Genomic DNA, 17,975 nt, shown 5'->3' with positions numbered 1-17,975 from the left:
GGGTAAATACCCAGTAGTGCAATTGCTGTGACCCAGGGAGATTGGAGAAGGGGTCCTGGCGAGACTTGTGGCCCAGCCCAGGCAGAACCGATTGGGCCAAGGGGCAGCGTGCCGTAGGGGGAGGAGCACTGCCCAAGGAGTCAAGTCTCCTGAGTTCTAGTCCAGACTCTCACTGGCACACAGTGTGGCCTCAGGCCCCGCCCCACCCTTCGCCGCGAGGTGACTGGAGTCCATGATTTCTAAGCATCAGCCACCAGCGCTTATGACTCAGGGACCAGACCAAAGTAGACGCGGTCCTCTTTCCACCCCAAACTGGGGGGGGGGAGGTGGATGGGGACCGGAAGCCTCGGGACGGGGGGCGGGGGGGGGCGAGGGCAGAGCTGAACGAAGGACCAGGGACCTGCAGGGTTTGGGCAGGGTCCTGAGAAGGCGGGGCCGCGGAGGCGGGTTCAGGCATGCCAGTCTCTGACTGGCTGTGCTGCCCATCGCTCCGCCCCGTGTGCTATAAGACGCACGGCCGCGCGCGCGGGGGCTGCCGCTGCATCGCTCTCGCGTGCGCGGCGTCGGTCCTCCCCTCGCGGGGGCAGCTGGCCACACCCGCGCACAGACAGCTGCGGGCCGCCGGGGGGCGGGGGATGCCGGGCTGCCGCATCAGCGCCTGCGGCCCGGGGGCCCAGGAAGGGACCGCGGAACCGGGGTCCCCGCCGCCGCCGCCGCCCCGGGAGCTCCTGTCGTCCCCTCAGCCCTCGCCCCCGACTCCGACCTTGACTCCGACCCCGGCTCAGGTCTCGCCGCCGGCCTACGCGGCCCCGGCGTGGGCGGGCTCGGCGGAGGGGCAGGAGCTGCAGCGCTGGCGCCAGGGCGCTAACGGAGGCGCGGGGGGCACCGGGCCGGCAGGGGGCGCGGCGGCGGCGGCGGGAGCCGGGGGCCGCGCGCTGGAGCTGGCCGAAGCGCGGCGGCGACTGCTGGAGGTGGAGGGCCACCGGCGCCTGGTGTCGGAGCTGGAGAGCCGTGTGCTGCAGCTGCACCGCGTCTTCCTGGCGGCCGAGCTGCGCCTGGCGCACCGCGCCGAGAGCCTGGGCCGCCTCAGCGGCGGCGTGGCGCAGGCCGAGCTCTACCTGGCGGCGCACGGCTCGCGCCTCAAGAAGGGCCCGCGCCGCGGCCGCCGCGGCCGCCCGCCCGCGCTGCTCGCCTCGGCGTTAGGCCTGGGTGGCTGCGTGCCCTGGGGCGCCGGGCGCCTGCGGCGGGGCCACGGCCCCGAGCCCGACTCGCCCTTCCGCCGAAGCCCGCCCCGCGGCCCCGCCTCCCCCCAGCGCTGACCTCAGCGCCGGGACCCCTGGCCACCCCCGACCGGCCATCGCCGAGGGGCCGACCGACGGACTGGGACGTCGGCTGGATGGACGGCGTCACCGACGCGGATGGAAGGACTGATGGACCCCAAGAAGAAACAGTCGGGGGGCCAGGGGCCCAGTAAAGGAGGCTGAGGTGCGGTCTTGGCGGCTGGTGCATCTGAGGGGGCGGGCCGGGGTGGTGCCGGGCCCCGGATCTCCCTTCCCTGGGGCTTCTGGAGTCCGCTGGGTCCCTAATAAAGCTGGCCACTTTGTAACTGTCTCTCCCAGCCCTCCTGGGGAGTGAGATGGTAGCACCAAGTGCCCATTATACTACACTTGATCTTAGCCAAAAGGCCGAGAAGCGATCCAAGTCCCCGTTATAGAGTTGGATAAATTGAAGATGCTCAGATTCCAGGAGGGGTTTGCCCGCAAACTTTTACTAGTTGGAACCTGCACTGACGCAGGCCTCCTCCACGCCCCCCCCCCCCCCCCCGCTTTGCCTTTCCTGGGTCCATTATGGCTGTAAGAAGAGCCTTGCCCTTGAGACTGCTGGCTTTCTGGCACTGCCCAGCTCCACACCTTCGGGGAGGACAGAATAATGAGGTCCCAGGATGGGGTGGGGACTGGGCCAACGATGTACCACTGAATTCTCTCCTAAGCCCCTGTTTCCCATTTGAGGGGATGGCATCCCAGAGAGGTTGAGGATTTGTTTCCATCATCCTTAGGCCCTTCCACTTCTAGGAGACAGATATTTTCTTATGCTCTCAAGCAGTTTTGCCAAGAGTACATCTTGACTTAGATAACCAGGGTGGGGTGTTTGGTAAGTCCCTAACGCCTCACCTGCTCTCCTAGGGGCCTCCCTCCCAACCTGTCTCTAAGATGGCTCTGCCAGGGATGAAGCCAGGTTACATCCTTTAATGGGCCCCAAGGGGGCAGGTATGTCATCTGCTTCTAGAAAGGGGGGCCTTAAAGGGCCAGATCTGGAATGAGATTGACTTCTCTTCCTGTCCGCATGCCCTTCAGGAACCCCCACAGCTGTGAATTGCCTGGCTGCTGCTTTGCTGCTCATCTGCTGATTGGACTGCAGCCTCCCTCGTCAATCCACGAAGTGGTTGTCCTCACTTCTGGGAAGGGCTGTAGTGAGGTTAACACAGGGCAGAGGTCTTCTTCCTCCTTAAGTCACGGAGGAATGCTTTATTCTTTTATTTATTTTTATTTTTATTTTATTTTATTTTTTGCTTATTCTTTTAAATCACACCTACAAACAGGCACTGCTTTTACTGGTGGAGCCAGGAGCTGATTTAAAGTCCTCATTTTACAGAGTGTTAAGGTCACATGCCAGCACTGGACAGAACTAGGTCCCAGTCCTGTGTGTGTCCTTCCCTTGTGTCTCCTCCCTGCCCAGGGGCAGGGCTACAGAGAGCTGTCCAGCCTGTCTGCTGTGTGACCTAGAACAACTCCGCCTCCTCTCTGGGCCAGTGTCCTCAGTCCCTCTCTGAACATAGCTGTCCTTCCTCATGTCAGGGCTTGGAAATAGGGAAAAGAGAATAGGATGAGAACATCAGAGTCCCAGGAATCTGGTTGAATCCTAGAGTTCTGAGGGTCAGGTGCATTGTTCTGAAAGGCAGAGCCCCAAGGGCCCTCCCCCGACTCTCATCAGCCCTTCCTCTTCCTCTCCTCAGGTACCAAACTTTGGGGCTGGTTTCTAACATCCAGGCTTTTCCAAACCCCATTCTTAGCTGGGGAAGGGCAGTCCAGGAGGAGGTCTCAGGGAGTCTGAGAGAGCAGTGAGGGGCCCTGGCATCCTCTGGCCTCCGTGGAGAGGGAGAACCTTCTGAAGCTACTCAGTTCATGCGGGGTCTAGAGGCCCAAAGAGAAAAAGGACTTCCTGGAGGTGACAGGAGCTCAAGCTGCGGCGCTGGGATGCAGCCAGTACTGTTGGTTTTCTGCGTTGTACAGGAGAGAGGCACTTGGTCCAGAGAAGCTTTTAGCTAATGGTGTAAAGTGCTCTGTGCCATCATAGTGTTGCCTTTCTCTGGGATTTATTATCATCAGCTTTGTCCTGATTTGGAGGGGGCAGGGAGTGCGGAATTAGAGATGGCTCTTGCTGGAGAAAGTGATGCATGTGTGTGGGAGATGGAGATTGGTCCTAGTGTCACAGGTGGCTCTGTCCCCCTTCCCCCCTTCTAGATGTCCCACTGCCTTTCACCAAGGGCCTTGACCTGGGGAACACGGTGCTTAGTGACTTGAACCCCAGCTCATAGTTCAGTACTCTGCCCACTACTCCTCGGCCAACTAATAAAAGTCACTTTCCCACCCCTGTCTGGCCCACCCAGCCCCCTCTAGGACGCTCCGTTTTCTCCTCAGTCAACAAACACTGTTATCTACTCAGTCCAGGGGCTCAAGAAGGAGCACTGATTTCAGAGGGGGCTCTTCTCTTACGGGTTCGTGTCCCAGCCCTCCTCCAGGCAGCCTTCCCTGGCAGTCACTATCCCAGGAGACCCTCTGGGGCTGGGCAAGTTGTGTTGTTGGAGGGCTATTTTTAGGCCTTCACAAATAACCATAGACCCTGGACTGGTGACTGACATGCCCCCCACTCCCCGCCTCGTCCCGCCCCGCCCCAGATTCCTGAACACTTTCTTGATGGCCCCAGCCCTGGGGGTCTTGAGAACTTCGATGGCCAGCAGTGAATCTGGGATTTCAGCAAAGGGAAATGAGAACAGGAGCCATCCTTCAGGCCAGCGTTTGGGGCTGGGAGGGAGTTCAGGGTTCTAATTTAGAACTTGCCCCTCCCCTGGATAAGCCCTTCCCTCTTTTGGAGGGCCCTAGCCCAGTGAAGGCGTCTCTGGGCGGCGCCACCAGAGGGCAGTGTGGGGCTGCTTCCCGGGGCGTGGGGGCGTGGCCTGGAGCAGGCTTGGTCCCTGGGGTCCCCGGGGTCCCCGCCCCCGACCAGCCCCCTCCCGTCCTGTCCAGCCTTGCTAGGCCTTGAGTTTTAAGGGTCTGGCGGAACGAGCGGGGCGTGGCGGTCATTCAGAGAAGGGGCGCAAGTTTGGGCCTGTGGTTGGGCCCGGCCCCGGACCCCGGAGGAAGGTCCATCAAGAAAGACTTAACTGCAAAAATGTTGCCCCTGTGGGCGGTCACCGTCTGAGTGAAAGGCTGTAGTCATTTCGCTCCTCAGAGATGTTACACTGATGATTGATCGGAACATCACATTCTGCAGCCACCTGGGGGCCAGGTTGGCTTCCTAGAGATGAAGCTTAAACAGGTCACAGCTACGGTGCCCCAAACCCGTAGTGGGCAGTCTTGAGGAGGCCTCCCCCATCTTTCCCTCCTGCCAGGTCCCTAGAGAAAACCCAGTAGCCCAGGCTTCTCAGAGATAAAAGAGAGGCTCCCTGCTTTACCGCCAGGGGGAGGAGGCATTGGGGAAATTTGGGAGATCTCCAGCCTATTTCTTCCTCCATTAGTCCTTGACCGAACCCTGGCCAGGTTCCTTGGTTCTGGAATATATTAACCACCTCCATGCTGGGCACTGTGCTGAGCACTTTACACCCTTTATCTGTTATAATCCTCCCAGCTACTCTGCAAAGTAGGGGTTATTATCCCCATTTCCATGGATGAGGAAACTGAGGATCAGGTAGGGCAGGTGACTTGCCCAAGGACCTAGAACCTGTAAATGAGGGGTCCTTTAAACATTAGTCTATGTGGCTTTTCATTTATCAGGCTAGTAAGGACTCCATTTGGGGGGTTTCCGGGTTCTTACCCTTTAAGTCTGAGTACCGTGACCCCTGGTCCTCGGATCTGGGAGGGATGTGATGAGATGCTGGAAGGGTGGCAGAAGGTGCACCCCCCTCCCCAATCACCACCACCAAGGTCTGGGCACACCCCCAGAAGCTGGCTCCCCACCCTGGTTGTCTGGGCTCTGGGGGGTGAGTCAGACTGAGTCAGCACATCTGGCTTCAGGCAAGGGCAGGCCAACGATGCTCAGGGCCTGGGCTTGCCTTGGAGGGCTTCCTCCTCTCCCTGCCTACCTGGCTGGAATGTTTGGTGCCAAGGAGAGCAGAGAGCCTTGGATGGCAGAGGAGGAGGAGGACAGGCTCCATGGTGGAGGCAGAAAGTGCCCCAAGCTTGGAATAAGACATCTGGGATTCAGTGTTTGCATGTAACTTCTCAGCTGGAAGACCTTGGGCAAATGACTTCCCTTCTCTGGGCCAGTTTCCTGTGTGTGTGTGTGTGGTGTGTCTTATTGGGCAACTGGAGAGGAGATAACTTGACTGTTGAATGAGAGGTCACACTAAGCACCTGGCACATAGTGGAGATTCATAAATGTTTGATAGAGCCAATCTGCCTAACCCAGGAGAGACTGCTAGGACAGAGCCCCCAGGCAGCCTGGGCCTTTGCTTCCCCGGAGCATCGCCATATCAGGAATCCCTGGAACCGATCCTCCTTCTCCCCCCTACTGTGGGCCCTGGGGAATTCCATAAGGGGAGAGGTGGAGGAGGGGCAGGCTTTCTTCCCAGGAACATTCCATTCCAGCTGCTCAGACCAATGGGGATCCCAGCCAAGGACAAAGGCCCAAGGGAACCTCTGCTTATCCCAGGAGCCCCCATCCCTTCCAGGGCAGGAGCCAGTGGAACCCTGCTTCATAATATTGCCTGTACCTTCTCTCCACCATGGCCCCTCTTGTGGCAGATGTTGAAGGGTTTGGGTGGGGCTAGGTGGCTGTGGGAAGGAGGTAATTAAAGCTCTTGAAATGATTCTTTCCAGCTCCTCCCAGATCCTCAGAGCCTCCACTCTACCGATCTGGACTCCTGGATTCTGCTCCTGCCCCGGGCATCTCCTTCAGGAAGACGTCCCGCAACCTTACACAACCGAATTGATCCCATACGATCTTGGCACCGTCCTCCCTTCACAGGGGCCTTGCACTCAATGGTAGCAAGGTGCTGGGTTCTGGGGAAGGCGCCTATACTCTGAATCTCCTTATCTAAGCCACATTTGATTTTGGCTGACACTGTATGCTTGGAAATGTTACGACAGGTCCTCTGAGATGCAACCAGATTATTTAAGAAAGCAGCAAACATTCCCAATGTGAAAATGAAAGGGATTTCTTTTAAAATACAGTCGTCGTTCTTAAGTCACAGTGCAGCTGGGGTCCCCATTTTGGTTGATGTCATGGCTTCTCACTCTGACAACGCTGGGAGGCCTATTTGAGGGGAAACGTTGGTCTGAGAAATCCCTGTTTCCCTTCCCCACTGTCCTTGTCCTCTCTGACTAGGGTTGTGCCTGTGGCCCCTCAGAAAGATGATCAGCTGCTGGCTCCAGGGGGAGGGGCACCTCTTTCTCAGGGAGAGGTGGTAGCAACATAAAAATTCAAAGCAAAGTTTTAAATGAAAAAAGGGAGCATATTTATTCAAATATCCTGATAATAAAGGGAAAGGGGGGGGCACATTTACTCACACACAACCCAGAACTTGTATTCTGCAAAATGAATGTCTATTGACTCAGTCCCCTGATTTATACATTTAGGAAGAATAAATTTCAATAATGTGAGACAAAGGCATGTGATTTTGAGGTTTACTTTGCAAGTGTCCCTACTGCCTTTCCTTTGTGCGTGTCTCTCATGACTCTTTAGGTTGGCAGTTCCCTGAGCAGCTTCCATGTAGTTTTGGTTGGCAGTCTGGCCCTGTTGACTGACTGGCAGACTGCTTCCCCCTTGATCTGGCTCCAGGCTGCCCCTCTGCACGAAGTCTCCCCCAGTGAAGGATGTGATGAGGGAGCTGGGGGATGGGACTGTGCCCCGAGAAGGTGGCACACACTTGTGATAACATGGTGGCGTGCTGATCCGCGGAGGACTATGTGTGACTGCTGGTGACGACGGGGGCCTGTGTGTCAGTCAGGGCCCCAGCAGGACACAGGGCACCCTCAAACTGGGAAGAGATTTCAAAAGGGATTATTTCCAAAACGGTGGGCTTAAGAACCGACCAAGGGATGGTGCAGCTCTCTGGGGCTAGCAAGAGTGGGGAGCCTTTCCCAGGGGGAGGGGTGCGCCTCGACAGGAGCAGTGGCCTCTGGCTGAGAGATGCAGCCAGCCATGCAGCCTGGTGGGGAGGGAACAGGCGGAATAAACACCCCATTCTCCTCCTTTCCGTCTCCTCTCATTGGCTGAACGCGACAGGAAGGCTGAGAACAAGGGAGCCATTGATGCACAGCCCGCAGAGGTCAGCCTCCCGGGGCTGGAAGCATGGAGACGGGTGGAAAGCGCGGGACATGTCGCTGGCCGAGGGCATGTCTTCTGCTCCCCGAAGTTCACAGCAGTGCCTCTTCTCCCTTTGAGCTCCCCCACCCACCGTGGCCCATAAGGGGCGGGTGGACTGTGGCTGGGGGAGCCCTGTGGGGTGGGAGGGGTGGGCTTTCCTCCCTCAGCTTTCCCCTCTCTGGCTCTGATTCCCAGTTCTTGATTTCTGCCTGTCCTGGCATCTTTTTTTGTTGTTGTTTTTAAAGATTTTATTTATTTATTTGACAGAGAGAGAGAGACAGTGAGAGAGGGAACACAAGCAGGGGGAGTGGGAGAGGGAGAAGCAGGCTTCCCGCTGAGCAGGGAGCCCGATGCGGGGCTCGACCCCAGGACCCTGGGATCATGACCTGAGCCGAAGGCAGACGCTTAACGACTGAGCCACCCAGGCGCCCCTGTCCTGGCATCTTAGACGGCTGCAGGAACTGTCCCTGCGAGAACAATGCCGGCCACTGAGTCACTGTTTTTCTCACACCCAGAAACCCTGCAGCACCCCCAAACACGCCCACAGGCATACCTGCTGCCACCATGGGCCTCTGACGTAGTCACCACCAGCCACGGCTGGTGTCGTGTACATCAAGAAAATATACCCTCGCCACACTGCTATGCCGCCCTAGGCCTCCACAAAATGGTAAATGCACAGAAGCACAAAGGGTCGCATGCCAAATGTGCCCCGCCACAAACACGTACAGGACACGCAGGGGCCGGAGGGCGCAGGGGTTAACAGGAATGGCCCTGGAGCCAGCCACACCTGTTCGACCTCTCTGGCACCAGCTTCCTTGTCTGTAAAGTGGAAATAATAACCGCTCTTCTCTCAAGGATGAAGTGAGAGGTAGTGACCGTGAGGACTTGGGCTTGGTGCCTGGCCTGGAGTGAGACTCCAGAGATGGCAGCCCGGGCTGGGACCTCGTGGCTCACGCTCTCCTACATCTCACGCCCGTGCGTGTTGCAGACCAGCAGTGGCGAGCGCACACGACTGTGCCAGGCGAGCCAGACACCCTCAGGCACACGTGTCCCCCCAGCCATGCCTGCTGAGAGCATGTGCCCATCAGCAGATTCCCTCTGCCCAGAAGCTCTTTCCCCAGACATCGCAGGGCTTGCTAGTCACTGCCTTTGTGTCTTTGTTGGATCAAATGTCACCCTTTGGATGAGGTTCACCCTTTTTTTTTTTTTTAAGATTTTATTTATTTATTTGAGAGAGAGAGAGAGCATGAGAGGGGGGAGGGTCAGAGGGAGAAGCAGACTCCCCGCCGAGCAGGGAGCCCGATGCGGGACTCGATCCAGGGACTCCAGGATCATGACCTGAGCCGAAGGCAGTTGCTTAACCAACTGAGCCACCCAGGCACCCCTCACCCTGACTTTTTAAAGTCACATACCCCAGCACTTCCAATCCCTTACCCTCCCACATACTTTTAAGCATCACTGACCTTATAAGACCACATCATTTAGTTTATTTTCTGTCTACCGTATTAGAGTGTAATCTTCGAAAGAGTCGGGAATCTTGGTCTTTTGTTTGCCGATGTATTCCAGCTCCTACAGGGCTCGCTGGCACACGGTGGGCTGAACGCAGTGTATACACACATCCTGTGGGTGTCTAGCTTTCTTACGTTCTGAAACAAGCACATCCAGGTGAACCCGACTGCCCACCCTAGCAGGCTAAACCTGCATGCTTTATATACTGCAAACGTCCCCTCATGCCCACATCAGGAGCTGGGAGAAACAATTTCTTCCAGGCCCCTAGCTGGGTGGGCACAACCAGGGTATGGGGGGGGGCTGTTTTCAGTCACCAAGCCAAGAAAGTCTTTCCACTCACCTTTCTAGCCCTTTTGAGCCCTGCAGGAACTCACTGAGCAGGTGAGGTGGACCGACTCACCCAGTCACCTGGGGGCTCCTCTGAGGCCTTGTTTTTTTCAGCTTGGCTGGAACCATCAAAGCCACCACTTCAGAAACCACTAATGAGGTGAAATATGTTAAGGGCTTTGCCATCCGTGGATCAAAGGGGCTGGGTAAACAGTGGGCAGCGTCCAGGCCAGTGACTGGCTGATGCCCCAAGGGAAGAGCTCCCCGAGAGCCTGGCATGGCCCCAGCTAGGTTTGGAAAGGAACGACCCTGCCCCTCTAGGGGACCTGTTTAGAGCAGGCCAGAGTGTGCCCATCAGCACTTGGGAGTAAGAGAGGGAACCAGAGGATTGATGGAACCTCCCTCCCAGGTAGGGAGGCCAAACCTGGGCTCTTGCTCTGGAGGATGCTAGAAGTTCCCCAGTCTCAGCTGCCACTACTGAAGGGGTCTCCAATTCACATTCAGCTTGTCTTCTACCTGCTTCCTGAGAAAGAGTGGGGTTGGGTGGGCAGAGCTGGGGTCAAGCAGCCCTGAGCACTGGAGTGTTAGGCTAAGCCCAGGGTCATCAGGACTTCAGGTAGGAAATACTGAAATATTTACTCTTTAACAAGAGACTTGCTGAGGCAATTTGCAGGTATATGTCCCACGTGTAGACCTGCGCTCCTGGCACAGTTCTGCAGCCGGGGCTGGTGTTGAGGGAAGGAGGAGCAACTCCCCAGCCATAGCCCAGGATTCAGACACCAAGCCACCCAAATGTCCCTGCCCCACAATGCAGGCCAGGCGCAGGCTGGGAGAGGCAGCCGGGGCCCCCACAACCATGGACGGTCCTTCCCCAGGAGAAATCATGGTGCTAGGTTTAGTGTAGACAATCTTTATTGGCAGGTGTTAAGAGTGCAAAATGGTGACAAATCCAGAGGGATGGGAGAGGAGGTTGGGCATGGTTCCCTTCCTCCAAGTGAAGACCCTGTAACCAGGTCAGTGGGGTGGGAGCACTTGACTGTGGCCACTTTGGGCCCAGCACTCTTCGAAAAACAAGCTCCTAGGCAGAGGGATCCTCACAACACAGGGGAAGGGAGCAACACCCCAGAAGGGGCATGGGCCGTGTCCTACCCCTGGCAGCTTGGCTTCTGCTCACCCACACACCTTGACAGCTTGGGGTAGGGGTGTTTGGGAATTGAGCTAAACCTATCCCTCTGCAAACCCAGGTAGCCGCCTCCCGCCTCAGTTTCCCTCCTCCCAGTGATTAGTCAGGTTGGATCGCCAGGCCCTGTTAAGGGTCTGGCCCAACCCAGAGTGAGTAGTTCCTATAACATACCAAAATTTAGGCGTCGTGTGGGCTGCAGGCCTTCCGAGGCTGCTGGGATCACAGTGGGCTGGCCTTACCCAAAAAGACCCTTTCTTGGCCACAGAAATCAGCCTAAGATGATGAGCATTGAGGCTACCACCCCAAACAAGCTTTGTCTCCTGAAGGCCACTGACCCCCAAGACAAACGGCCCCTGCACCCCACCATATGCTGGTCCAAAAGTGGGGTGCAATAACCCAAAGGTCTATCAATACCAGGGCGGGGGGCTCACTCGGGGATGGGCGGGGTCTGGTCTGTTCAGTCCAAGGCCCAACCCTGCAGCAGTGCTGGGCCACTCAGCACAGGCTGCCTATCTCTGGTCACACCCCCTGCACGCTCGTGGAGGCCCCACTCCATCGGGGAAGGCCCAGTACCTTCCGGCCAGGGTCTGAGTCAATTACAAGGCAGCCAGGTGGGATAGGAGTGGGCCCGAGCCAGCAGAGGCTGCATGGGAGTCACGTAGTAACTGACCGTGGCAGGCACGACCCCGTCGGGGCCTGGGGGGCGCCAGGCCAGGGCGGCCGCGGCAGCCGGGCCCTGCTCGGCCAGCGCCTGGAGCGCGAGCGTGGCGATGAGGTCCAGCGTCTGGCGCCGCTCGTGGCTCATGAGGCACACGGTGCTCTCATTGACCACCCAGTGCAGCGTCACCAGGCAGGCGTAGCGGCGGGCCGAGTCGGCCCCGCTGAAATGGGCCTCCAGGTAGCGCTCCAGCGTGCGCCGCTGCTCCACCACGTCTGGGAAGTCGATGAAGAAGCGGGAGCACATGTACCGTTGCAGGGCGCGCACGTCGGTGCTGGGCCGCGGCCTGAAGCCCCGCACCAGGAGGTGGCAGTACTTGAGGAGGCCGCCACCGCGGATCTCCTCGGGGCTGCGCGTGGCGATGACGCGGTGCCGCAGGTGGTCCAGGGCCTCGGCAAAGTCCCCGTACAAGCTCTCACCGGTGACCGTTGGGTGGAAGGCCTCAGACATGGGCGTGGATGAGCACTGGCCAAAGAGCAGCAGCGAGTCCAGGATGATCTGGAAGGAGTCTACACTGAACTCAAACTGGCGCCTGACCGAGTCCACAAACTTGAGCTCCACATTCTTGCCGCTCTTGTTGGACAGCGAGATGAGGCTCCAGCGGTCCGTGTCCGTGCACACTTTCACCAGCTTCTGCACGTACGCCTCCTTGAGCGTCAGGGGCGTGATCTTGGCCCGGTTCACACCGGCCGGCAGGAAGTCCAGCAGGCAGGCCAGGACCACCTCCTTGGTCAGCTGGAAGGACGCCTCGCTGCGCAGGTCCACGCGGAACACCAGGTCCAGGTCCTTGTAGCCCAGGCCACTCTCAGGGTGCAGCACGTGGCTGGCCGCGGAGCCGTGTAGCCGCACGCCCAGCACGTGTAGTCCCCGCTCCTCCAGGCGGCTGCGGACCACCTGCAGAAGACACGGCAGGACCGAGAGGGGTCAGGGGCTGGGCTCCCACGTAATCATCACACCAACATCAACCACAGGTGACCACTTCGCAGCTGTCATGCCTTTGGAAAGTAGTTCAACCCTCTAAAGCTTTGATTTCCTAATCTGGAGAATGGCTCGTTTGGAGGAAAGACTCGGACAGAACAGCACAAATGACAGCAAACACATACATAGAATTTACTAGATGCCAGGTCCTGATCTAAGCAGTTTATACATTAGGATATAAACGCTCACAATTACCTACGCTATGAGGTAGGTCCTATTATTCCCATTTTACCGATGGAGAAATAGAAGCCCAGAGGGGCCAAGCAACTTCCCCAAGGTCACACAGCTGGTGAATTAAACTCAGAGTTCAGGTCTTACCCACTACGCTATTCTACCTCTCTAAAACTGCAAGTAAAACACTTCATTTTGCACCAGGCATGCTAACTGCTCAGATGTGTTAGGAATGTAATTGCAGTCCACATGGATTGCTACATTAACCCTCACAATAATCCTGTATTTGGGCATTATTTTCCCAATTTACAGATGGGGGACCAGAGGCACAGAGAGGTTAAGAAACATGTCCAAGGTCAGAGAGTAGCCAGGTGGAGACTGAACCCAGGCCAGTTAGATTCTCCAGTCCATGTGTGCTCTTTTGACTAGGACATATTCAGCTTAATTCATCTTTACAAGGACCCTGTGAAGCAAATGTTGCACTTGTTTTAGAGCTGAGGAAACTGAGGTTTGCAGTGGTGAGACCCCTGAGATTCGAGGTGGGGGCATTAAGAAGTGGTGGGCCTGGCAGTGAAAACCCAGACCCTTTCTGCTCTTGGGACAGGAGGTGGGTGATCATCTCAGGAAGCACTCAGTGCCCAACCCAAGTGGGAAGAGATGCAGCAGACCCTGTCTGCTGACACGGGAACATGACCAGCAAACTGACCGGTCATCTTGAATCTGTTCCTTTGGCCAGAGGCATCTCTCTGGGCCTAGGACCATGTGGGGAGAAGAAAGGAGCTGGGCCCAGACAACTGGGCCCAGTTTTCTCAGCAACCCAGCGTACTTCAGGCACCATCCTGAAAGTGACCAGGCAGCATTCCTGCCCTGAGTGATTCTGCAACCCCGCCTTGCTGCCAAGTCAGCGCCCAGCACTGGGCTGGGCTGCCCTCCTCGCTTCTCAGGGAATTACTGCAAAGAATGCACTTAAGTGCTGAGGAGGCAAGCCACAGTGGGGCAATCTGAGGCGGGCGGCTCCCTCTAGGAAGGCTTCCGGGAGGAGGACCCAGACTAGGGGAAGGTATTGTAATGGCTACAGGGGTAAGCAACTGGCCATCAGGAACATGGCAGGGAGGAGCTGGGGGGGGGGGGGGCGGGTGGGGAGGGAATATCAGTTAGGCACCTATTGAACATCTGGACGTTCTCACCAGAATCTATGGGGAATAGATCTTTTTTTTTGTTTTCTCTTTTTAAAGATTTTATTTTTAAGTAATCTCTACACCCCACATGGAACTCCAACTCCCAACCTTCAGATCAAAAGTTGCATGCTCCATTGACTGAGCCAGCCAAGCACTCTGATGGGGGACAGCTCTTTATGATCTCCAAGTTATAGATGGGGAAACCAAGGCTCACAGGAGTGTCATCATCTGCCTGAGATCATGTAGAGGTGCCTTCAAATCCAGGTGTGGCTGACTCTCTTCCCATCACATTGCCATCCCAGGGTTTAGAAGGAGCAGAGACCAGGAACTAGGGTTCTAATCCCCCCTCTCAAAACTTCAAAGTGAGGGCGACCCTCCAGTCACTGAAGCCCAGAGTCAAGGTAGTTAGGAATGGGAAGGTGGGGGTTGGGAGATGCCTTGGCCAGACAGACGGGGGAAGCTGGAGGTAAGGGGCCAGTGGCTACAGTCCGGCCTGTGGGACTTCTGACCCACACCCTGGCAGTGGGCAGCTGTGCCCATGTAGGCCAAGGAGAGAAGCAGGCAAGACCTTGTCCCAAGGACCCTACCAGACTTGCAGAGCAGGCCAGCCCCTTCCCCAGGTCCCAGTAGAGCTGACTGAGCCTCACTCAGTGCCAGCTCCAGCTCCCAGGCTGCTGCTCACCCCAGGGCATGGCTCCGGGCCTGCTGGGTAGGTGGCAGTGCCCTTGGTAAGTGGCCTGCGTCAGGCCGTGGGGCCGGCTGTGTCAGCCAGCCGGCAGCTGTTGTCTCTCCCAGGTGTGACTGCAGCCGGCTTGGCAGGGCACCCCAGACACCACCACACCCAAAGACTGCAGGGCAGCTTGGAGCCTCCTGAATCAGACTTTCCAGCCATGCAGGGGGCAGTGGCTGCACCCTCCTTTCTTCTGTGCCAAGGGCCTCCCCAGAATCACTCTCTTCCTGGGCCACTGCCGAGACCTTCAGGGGGACTGTAGGTGCTATCAGCCAGCAGGCTTACAGAACTCGAATCTGGAGCTGCCTGATGCATGCCCTCTGGCTGCAGCTAGAGAGATCAGATTGTCTAATTCAATTCCTGGGCCCAGAGAGGGCAAAGGACTTATCCAAGGTCACACAGCCAAGAAGTGGCTGAACTTAATTAGAACCAGGCCTCCCAGAGCTATGGGCAGGGGACCCTCCTGTAGGACCTCATTCTCCTGTAGGACCTCTCCTACAGGAGAATGGGTCCCTCTAGCTCAGGTCCAAGCAACAATAGCATCTCTAGCTGCTCAGATTGCTGCTGCAGGCAAAGTCTTATGGGGGTACAGAGGAAGAAAGGTTCTAATTCTTGAATCATGGACAACCAGCATCCTCCACTACACGCACCTCCCTCTACCCACCCCCCCAGGCACCCCCCACCTCTGCACATAGCCAGCATGGATGCCCCTCATCCCCATGCACACCAAGCACCGCTATCCATGCCCCATACACACCCAGCACCCTCACCACAGTTTGTGAAGCTGCCAGCAGCAGATCCCCGCCAGGAGATGGACTTTCTTCCCTGGGGATGCAATTGTACAGGCCAGGTGAAGGTACCTGTTCCCTTTGGATTCTGGAAGCTGAAAGGGTGTGGGAGAGTAGTCCAACCCATCAGCATGGAAAAGATGGGGACACTGGGCCCAGCAAAGGGAACAGACAATAGTCCAGGCCCTGAAGCCGGATGTCTGACCTCCCAGGCTAGCTCTGAAGTCTCCACTCCCTCTCCCCACCACAGCCAGCTGCTCCCTGCTCTGTGATATCTTTGACCCGAATCCAGGAGAACACTGTACTATTATGGCCTTGTAAAGTCAGCTCCTAATGGCCTGCAGTCTCCACCACCTGGCGGGAGCACCTCGAGGGCAGAGACGCTGGGTCCCAGTCACATCTATAGCTCTGGTATCCCAAATAGGACTTGACAAAGAGCAGACACCAGTAAAGGCAGTTGGGCAGGGACTTCCCCTCCAGAGCACCCTTTGTCCCTGATGAGGGGTTTCCACATTGGGCTCCTCCTTCCCCTATGTCTGGGACAACAGTCCTGGAGATACAGCAACTGGGGCCGCAAGGCTGACCTGAGTGTCCTGGGGAGGAAAGCCTCAACTGGTTTCCTAATTACCCCATGACAGCGGGCAGCCGAGGAATGCCTCAGTGAGCACCACTGGGGCTTCGGGTGAGTCAGCCCTGGGGAATCTGCCCCCACCCCCTCCCATTCCCTTGGAGGGAGGGCGAGGTAATCCCTTAGCAGACACCCCTCCTCCTCAGTGGAGACTGAGACAGAAGGAGGCAGGGGAGTGGCCTGCTTCATTAGCTTCTGCGGATAACTCCCGAGAAAGAAAGTCCATCTACTGGTAGGAATACACAGGAATTGTGGCTGGATTTTCTGGTTTTTATCAGAAGACTTCCCTAAGACTTAGAAGTTGAGTCTAACAGCTGGGGGAAGGGGCAGGAAACCTTGAGCCTACAGCAGGTGGCTCCCAGGAAGACTCATGATGCTCCCGGTTTGATTTTCACCTCTTTAGGTAATCTTAGGTAGCTCATGGCCCCTTTTAGAGCCTCAGCTTCCCCAGCCACAAAATGGGTACAATAATTACTATATTCTGGCATTTCAGAGTATGCCAGCACCTAGGTTATACAGAAGAAAGAGCAATTTGAGAGGTGCTGAAAGTTAGGTAAAGGGAAAAGGGAGTCTGAGGAAGGGGAGAGGGCTACCAGAATTCTCTTTTCCTGCTCCTCAGGAGACACCAGGGCCAGCCTTCATTTCCAATTTTGGGGAAAGGGAGAAACACCTAAACTGGACACCTGATGTCGCCCTCCAGCATGCAGGCACCAGATCTGGCTTGGTGCTTAGTTAATCTCCTCCTGCCACAACCCAGCTGAGAGGGACCGAGTCCTTATTGGGATTTCTTGGCTTTTCCACTTAGCCACGGGTCTCTTGAGCCAAGGGCTGTGGAAGCACAGGACAAAGTCTGCCCCTAGAACCTTGAGAGAGGGAAGGGGTGTGTGTTGGGGGGGCGGCGCTAGGGCCAACGATGAAGATTTGGGGATGAAAAAAACCCTATTTTGAACCCAAACAGGCACACCTACCCACCCAGGACTGCCTGGTATCTTTAGTCTGAGCAGGCAGGGCTGTTCTCTCTCCGGCCTCCCCACCCCGTGCACCACCGCAGCCAAGTCCTTCCCCATTCTCCTCCCATTTCCTAGCTAGGGCCAGGGTGAATGGAATCGGGCTCTCCAGAGGCAGAAGGGAAAGCCAAGTGGGGAGGGAGCATGGTCTACTATCCATGCTCGTGCGATTTAGTTCCAGTCCCTGTCCCTCTCTAAGCCTCATTTTCCCTACCAGTCCAGAGAATCGAACAGACTCTGGGTTCCTCCGAGCACAAGAACCTCAGGCAGGCTGGAGACCCCATAACCCCCTCTCCCCTCCCAGGGCCCGCTCACCTGCACAATCTGCCGGGGCTGCACGCTCAGAGTGGGGAAGTTGCCGCGCCCGTGAATGGGAATCGGTTCGCTCAGGAGCGCGTCCAGTCGCTTCACCTGTGGCCAGCCTAGCCCACTCAGGTGCCGTCCGAGGGAGGCCGATGAGGCCTCCGGGTCGGGGCCGCCGCCTCCCGGGGCGGCCGTGGCCACCGCCGAGGCCGCGGCCGTTCCCACCTGCGCAGCTGCCTGGTCCGGGCTCTCAGCTCCACTCTCCGACAGCATCATCAGCCCGGCCCCGGGGCCCCGACGGCAGAAACCGGGGGGTTGGCTAAGGGGAGAAGGGCAGGGAGAGCGGCTGGGCCGGGGCCAAGGCGAGAGGCGCGGCTGCAGGGACCGGGTGGCAGCGACGGCGAGGCAAACTCAGGGCACACCTCCGACGGCGACGACCAACCGACCCTAGAGCCTGTAACCCAGGGCCCAGCGGACTCTTATAGGCCGCGGGCGACATGCCCATTGGTCCAGACAGCTGTCACACAGTGGGAGCGCCCCGCCTCTCGACCCCCCTGCCATTGGTCAGCAGAGCTTTGCACGTGAGTCACTTGTCGCCAAGGAGATTCCGATTGGCTGGCTGGCACGCCCCTGCCCCGCCCCCCTGCGTCCCCTGAATTCCCTCCTTTGGTCCTTAAAGAACTTCTGTTCTCAGTGATTGGCCCGGGCGGAGGCAGGCCTAGACTTAAAGGGACTGCGCCCTCCAGGGGCACGCGGGAGGGAAGTGACCTGTGGAGTTTGTAGCGGAGTTGGACCACTAAGAAGTTCCAGGGTTCCTTTTGGCGCTGGAAGAAATTTGGAAGTCGCCTGGCCTGGTCCTGGTCATCCGCTA

General features: G+C 57.5%; 2 protein-coding genes across 2 annotated transcripts; one reads left to right on the top strand and one right to left on the bottom strand.

Annotated features, from left to right (window-relative positions):
• Positions 1 to 381: 381 nt before the first annotated feature.
• Positions 382 to 7,299, top strand: TRNP1 (TMF1 regulated nuclear protein 1). Its single transcript, XM_035019387.1, has 2 exons — positions 382 to 1,485; positions 6,096 to 7,299. Exon 1 carries the CDS (start codon positions 456 to 458, stop codon positions 1,317 to 1,319), a length of 864 nt encoding a protein of 287 aa, XP_034875278.1. The 5' UTR covers positions 382 to 455; the 3' UTR covers positions 1,320 to 1,485; positions 6,096 to 7,299.
• Positions 7,300 to 10,314: 3,015 nt separating this feature from the next.
• Positions 10,315 to 17,565, bottom strand: TENT5B (terminal nucleotidyltransferase 5B). Its single transcript, XM_035019386.1, has 2 exons — positions 17,117 to 17,565; positions 10,315 to 12,215 (listed from the first exon to the last, which is right to left on the bottom strand). The coding sequence occupies exons 1-2, from the start codon at positions 17,378 to 17,380 to the stop codon at positions 11,196 to 11,198; spliced, it is 1,284 nt and encodes a 427-aa protein (XP_034875277.1). The 5' UTR covers positions 17,381 to 17,565; the 3' UTR covers positions 10,315 to 11,195.
• Between the last annotated feature and the right edge of the window lie 410 nt (positions 17,566 to 17,975).

The sequence above is a fragment of the Mirounga leonina genome, unplaced genomic scaffold (assembly GCF_011800145.1).
Source record: "Mirounga leonina isolate KUSES-001 unplaced genomic scaffold, KU_Mleo_1.0 Mir_173, whole genome shotgun sequence".
Classification (NCBI taxonomy): domain Eukaryota; kingdom Metazoa; phylum Chordata; class Mammalia; order Carnivora; family Phocidae; genus Mirounga; species Mirounga leonina.
This window is presented reverse-complemented; position numbering and strand designations above follow the sequence as displayed.

Coding starts and splice junctions, on each gene's coding strand:
- TRNP1 (XM_035019387.1), top strand. CDS start 456: ATGCCAGTCTCTGACTGGCTGTGCTGCCCATCGCTCCGCCCCGTGTGC.
- TENT5B (XM_035019386.1), bottom strand. CDS start 17,380: ATGATGCTGTCGGAGAGTGGAGCTGAGAGCCCGGACCAGGCAGCTGCG. Junction 12,216..17,116: donor AGCCCCGGCAGATTGTGCAG/GTGAGCGGGCCC, acceptor TGTCTTCTGCAG/GTGGTCCGCAGCCGCCTGGA.